At 42.1% G+C, this 6,065-nt stretch overlaps 1 protein-coding gene across 1 annotated transcript; it reads right to left on the reverse strand.

Moving 5' to 3' along the window:
• Positions 1–294: 294 nt before the first annotated feature.
• Positions 295–4,689, reverse strand: LOC132460693 (uncharacterized). The gene is made up of 8 exons (XM_060055543.1): positions 4,391–4,689; positions 4,201–4,320; positions 3,555–3,765; positions 3,147–3,281; positions 2,407–2,471; positions 2,057–2,200; positions 1,830–1,943; positions 295–514 (listed from the first exon to the last, which is right to left on the reverse strand). The coding sequence occupies exons 1-8, from the start codon at positions 4,502–4,504 to the stop codon at positions 416–418; spliced, it is 1,002 nt and encodes a 333-aa protein (XP_059911526.1). The 5' UTR covers positions 4,505–4,689; the 3' UTR covers positions 295–415.
• Positions 4,690–6,065: the final 1,376 nt, after the last annotated feature.

Genomic DNA, 6,065 nt, shown 5'->3' on the forward strand with positions numbered 1-6,065 from the left:
CCTCTCCGCAGCTCTCACCACCTTCAAAAAGAGAATTAGAAAATGTTAAAGCTGTGACTGTATGAGAATGGGTTGGGCTGTTGGTCATCGTTGGGCAGCATGCTAGCTGTGTGTACAGAGGAGCTGATGGATGTTTTTACTGACCTTTACAGTTCCTTTTGAAGGAATCATCAGCCCACCGTTGTTACGAAGTTCCAGCAGATGGTAGCTCTGGTCAAATGGGACAGCTACAGCATCTGTCACCAGGCTGGCACGGCACACATCACAGGACAGGCTGCGAAAAATACCGAAATGTTCAGGAATGGAGAAACCAGCTCTTCAGCAGTGGCGGCATCTGCAGAGGACATCTCAGCAGCGGAAAGGGAGACTCTGGTGTAGTGCTCAGCTGACAGGGTGACAGTGGCATCCTGTCCTCTCACATTGCCAGAATCCACAGGCTTGACACCACATCTATGCATGAGCTTGCGGAAGATACCCTGGAACTGTCCAGCAGTTGGGTTGTTATTCCAGCCTCCTAATGAGAAATAAATAGCAACATACAACCCTTTAAGATATTTAAATCGTGTCGTGTAAATCGTGTTTTCCTTATATGAATAGAGTAGACATGAGTGGTAGAGTAGGAAGGATATCAAACCCAACACAGGGCTACTTAACATTGAGGCAATTAACTTATTCCATAGTTATAGTAGACCACACACAAAAACGCCACAAAGGGATATGACCTATTGTCTTGCTCCCTTTTATTTTTTTAATATTTAGATTTTACCATTCTCTGTAAACCCTAGAGATGGTTGTGAGTGAAATAAGAGATAAAAAGAAATTGAACCGCTGTACGAGTGTATGTGTTGCGTGTATGTATGTATGCTAGCTGCTGGAACACCTACATTTCCCTGCTGGGATGAATAAGATAATATCTTATCTTATCTTATCTTATCTTATATATCAAACCTGATGCTCTGATAGAATTGAAGAGAAGCTCCAAATGATCCTGGCTGAAGCGGTAGGTCAGGACATATTGTTGCTCTTCCAGGAGTTGAGGAATCATCCCCATCAGAGTGTCAATGTTTATAACGAACCCCATGATGACAGACAGGTACCTTAAATTTCCAAAATGTTTTGTAGAACTGATCATAGCAGACATGCTGGAGACTACATTAACTTTAAATTATCAACATTGCTCATTATATTACCAACTCCACCTACAAAAATACAGAACTTCTTTTAAACCTGATGCAGAACAGCATATCATGAACTCCGTGCAAAACAGCACATTGTGAACTCTGTGCATAATAGCATATCATGAACTCCATTCGGAACAAAAAATAACCTCTTTGACTGGTGAAGGGGTTTACCATCCATCATCACCAAATCTAGCAAGTACTTCCTAGCCTTTGACAGGAACTCAAACTTGTAACACCAATTGAGGTTCCCAATCGGTGCTTTGTATCCTCTAGCATGAGGGTTTCGGCTATTCAATACGTCAAAGAGCCTGTCAATCATCTAAAGAAATGTTTGGGTTTATTCATATATCTTAATCACTGTAACAAGTTATTCGATGCTAGAGCTTTGGCAACTAGAGGGAAAAATCAGATGATCCATAGGTATCAGATATCCAACTTAATTGCCTTTCAGTCAAAATTCAATACATATTGGCTCAAATGTGGTGAGCATATGAGGCTGAAAGTAGGAAGTGAGTGGAAGAGGCCTGCTTGTCAATACACTAATTACGTTTTGTATACTGAAAAAACATTGACATGCTATACTGCCATGCAAGTATAGCACGGAGTGACAATTGGGTTCAAGGGATTCATAACCTAGTGTTGCAGTACCTGAAGGAATTCCACTGTGGCTTCACAGTCATTAAATTGTTCGTAGCCAAGATCTTTCAGTGTCCGGAGGGCCACTGCAACCGAGTTGCTTAATGTCTGTGCAGCCAGGAAAACCTTAATAATAAGAAATGTATTTTAATTTGTATTGCATATTACATTTAAAACAAATCTCAGTATATTACCCCCCCCCCCCCCCAACACACAGACAAACACAAACACAAACACACCTTCATTTTTTGGTTGTTGAAACTGACATGAGTATCTGTCAGTTTGTTGGCTGCATGCAGCCCTGCCTTTTTTTGAACATTGTTGAGCTCAACAATGTGCTTCCACTCGATCCTGCCACTGCCACTGTTGATAGTCCGGTATGACTACAGAAATTGAATCTGAATTATTATTTATTATTAGTCGCACGAGTACAACCACGATGTAAACGTGGTTTTGGCAGCTACAGAGGGATACGCCCATCAGCAACTGCATGAAGATATGCGAAAGAATAGTATATGATATATGATGATGGTGCATACAGAGGATGGGAATATAAAGACCACCACAAATACCAAGAGAAATGTATTACCTCAAGCATATTGCGTGCGAGCTTGAGCATGTGGCAAGCATCCATTATGACAAATACCTCATCACCTGAAGAGGGATGAGTAAAGCTGGTCTTCAGGGGGTCTTTCGGGTTTCCCTTAAGATTAGTTCCAAGCAAGTTGCACATACCCAGGTTGGTGGCATGTCCATCCATGGTAACACTCACTACTTTGATGGAACGGTCATGTAGTGCCTCCAACAAGCTCTTTTTGTGTGTCTGCTGTGAGTGTTGCAGTAAAGAAGTAGCCTATCGGTGCCTTCCAATGGCCTTTAAGGCCAACAACCATCAACACTAGAGCCTCTGTGGCAGGATCCGTTTCATTACAGCCATTGCCTAGGTCCACATATCCTGACATCCGTTTAGTCCGAGGATTGTACTGCAGATGCTTCTTTATGGACATGGCATCCAGCATTAATGTCACATGGCCATGCTTGTCAGGGTCTTCTTCCAATTTACGCCCCAACATGTTGAGCATCATTATATTCAGGCCCGGCCTCTCATCCAATGATGACAACCACCTTTAAAAAAATTAAAAAGTAAAGTACCTATCATATTATCAGGCCAAGGAATCATCACTCATTTTCCTCAAGCAATTCATTATGATTTTAGATTTTGACCACTTGGCAATTCATTTTAACCTCTCTAGCCCGGACCATATAAAATTGTTGTTTACAACTAATAGAGGTTGGTTTTATTTCATTCTCGAAGAAAACATACGATACCTTTGCAATGAGCGTGGATGAGGGAGAGGAAGTTGCAGCGTGCTTCTGAGGTAGCGGTATGCCTTGGGTCCATGCAGGTGTAATGTTCTTTGCTGTATTCACTGGCCTTTTTCTCGAAAAGGTGCAGTGGGAGATCTAACAATGAATAAAGAATTATTTCCACCGGTTATCAAATAAATTACCAATATATATTATGATTGGTGTGGATATTCATAGCCTAGTGTAGATGTCATCTCGCCCAAAGTGTAGAGCAGTTTAAAATGAACAAATACAATTTCCAAACAAATCGGCCACATGAGCACAAATTCTACTTTGAACACATAGATTACGCATTAATATAACAGGGACATGTTTCCGGGACATACTGTAGACATGTATCTAAGGAATCAGACCCATACGTAATTTTACCTGCATACAATCCAACCCTCTGACTTAGTTCTTCAGTCATCAAGTTTTTCTCCCTCAGCTCCATCAGCACATCCTGCAAGGAACTCTTTGCCCTCAATTCACGCTTCCTTGTATTCGTCTTTTCCCTCTGCAGTCTGCTTACATTGTCCTTTGCTTTAATGTACCCCTCCTTAAGAGCAAAAGGGCAACTAGACAGAGCATAAGTGTGGTCCTAGTAAAAGGGAGGAAAAAACACCTGCTGTCATACTCCAAGTGTTATTTCTGTTGGTTCGAAAACTCCCCATTGTATGTGAAAGTATTTATTACTACTACCCCAACACATGTTAAAATAATACTTTTGGAGTTGAATTCAACTGGGAAATGTTTAACCCAGAAATTTTAACAATGTTGTCATAGGCAGACATCAAAGCACAATAATACAATTAAAAACAGACAGATTTATTTGTAAGTAGAGCTTTATCAAGTTTTGATTATTTTATGAACAATGAATAATGTCACTGAACAACAAAAAGATGAATGTTGAGGAAAGTATCTGCCTGATCCCATCTATTAAACATCTAGTAAAATGTCAACCCCCCAACCCCATGTGATGAAGGAATGCACAGTGCATGTAGGGGGCGTAAATAATCGTTCGAACCCTACTCACAACAAGCTGAGACTGAGGCAGAGCTGCAGGTTCAACAGGGGCATATTGAGGGATGTCCATTGGAAGGCTCTCCTTGGCTCGCCTTGAATTCGAGGTGGTCCGGTCAGTGCTGGCTGTTGACTTTAGTGAAATAACATAATAAATCAATAAGTTTCACTGACATACAAGAAAGCCTAAATAGTATACCTACTTTTAGAAGATGAGCGGGGAAGGCAAAGATGGATGGAACAACACCAAGTCTGATCCTGACAGTTTGACCAGTCCGGTCAAAATGCTCTGGCTTGAAATGTTTACTGCAGAGCATGGTATCGTCATTGGCAGCAAAACCCTGTCTTTTAAGAGCGACTTCCCATTTTCTTCGCTGGTCACCGGCTTTGGGAAACCTTAAGGAATAAGAAAAAAGGCAAGAGAAGTTACCATTTAGGTGATGGCATTTACCAAAACCAATTTACATTTAAACTCAAGCTAGGGTTAAGGGGGAGCAAATCATTTCACTCTCACTATTGGCTACTTTTGTCTCCGTGAAAGCGGGAGTCTAAAGTCAGATGATCACTTTGAAGTCAAACAAAAAATTTACTTCAAAGTAAAATTAATAAATAAAGATCTCTCGGTCTAACTCTGTCTATAAGTCTGACTGTCTGTCAGACGAAAAAAAACATTGCCCCCGCCATACGAAACGGTTGAACGTGTAGGCCTATATGAAAACATTGCAGTTGTGTAACCGTTAGACGAGTTTGTAAACGTTCACACCCCTAAACCATAAATAGTTAAATTGGAATAAAGGTTACCAAACTTAAGTTACAGGGGAAATTGAATTGTGTAAATAGTAGAGTAAGCAGACGTTTAACCAGCGATAGTGTTACTAGCGCAAACGATTCACTTTCACCGTAGTCCTCCACAATGTAAGCTAGCTAATGATGACTAAAAAATGTACTTAAAAAATGTATCTCACCTGTGGAAAGTGATTCCCTCTCGTCTGGTGTGTACTGAACGACGGTGTACACACCCGAAAGCAGCACAATGAACTGGCTTTTTTTTTTGAGCTGAGAAATTAGCTGTGACCATATGTATCTATGGCTGTCTGATAGTCTGAGAATATCTACTCAAGACCCACACAAGATGGCGGCTCCGTGTGCCGCGGCTGAGAGGGGCGTGGCGTATCTAGTGTTCTATATATATCTATGCTTGGCCGCGACTTTGCCCTGCTTGCATTTCCACCGGGCGCGTTACCGCAGCGCAACGTGCGTTGCGAGCCAGCCGTATTCACGCGAAATCACGAGATCACGCGATAATCCTAAACCTAATGTACTCAACTTCCACTCCCAAAACGACTGCAATTAAATGCCACCCTTTGTCCTTCCGGCCATTGCCCTTATAAAAAGGATGATTTGGTACATAAATGACGTTGTGATAGGCTACATGAGCTGAGTATTGTGTTTTATTTTGAAAATTGACCGGATGCTCTAGCCTTTTACTTTTTCTCTTCCTGCCCTGCTCGATCTGCTCTGTTGAAATTGACGCGGTTCAGCAACGGCTTGCGGCAAAAATAGAAATGCTACGGAATGATAGCGCTGCGGCACGGCGAGCCGCTCCTGGGACGTTGCTGAGACGTTCCGCAGCCGCGCCCGGTGGAAATGGTCTCATTGATTAGAGTGGAACCTATCTGCTGCGGTGACCGCGGCCAAGACGCCAGCGAGGCGGTTATAAGGGTGGTTGCCGCGCGGCGGTGTGCAAGCACCTTTAGTCAGCAGCACCTGAACTCCCAGCCAGCTATTGCTGGGTCTCTAGATTCCTCGATTTTTCTTGATTTCTAGATTTCTGTATCTCTTGATTTCTGGGTCTCTAGAGTTCTGGATTTATAGATC

Source organism: Gadus macrocephalus, chromosome 7 (genome assembly GCF_031168955.1).
Source record: "Gadus macrocephalus chromosome 7, ASM3116895v1".
Lineage (NCBI taxonomy): Eukaryota > Metazoa > Chordata > Actinopteri > Gadiformes > Gadidae > Gadus > Gadus macrocephalus.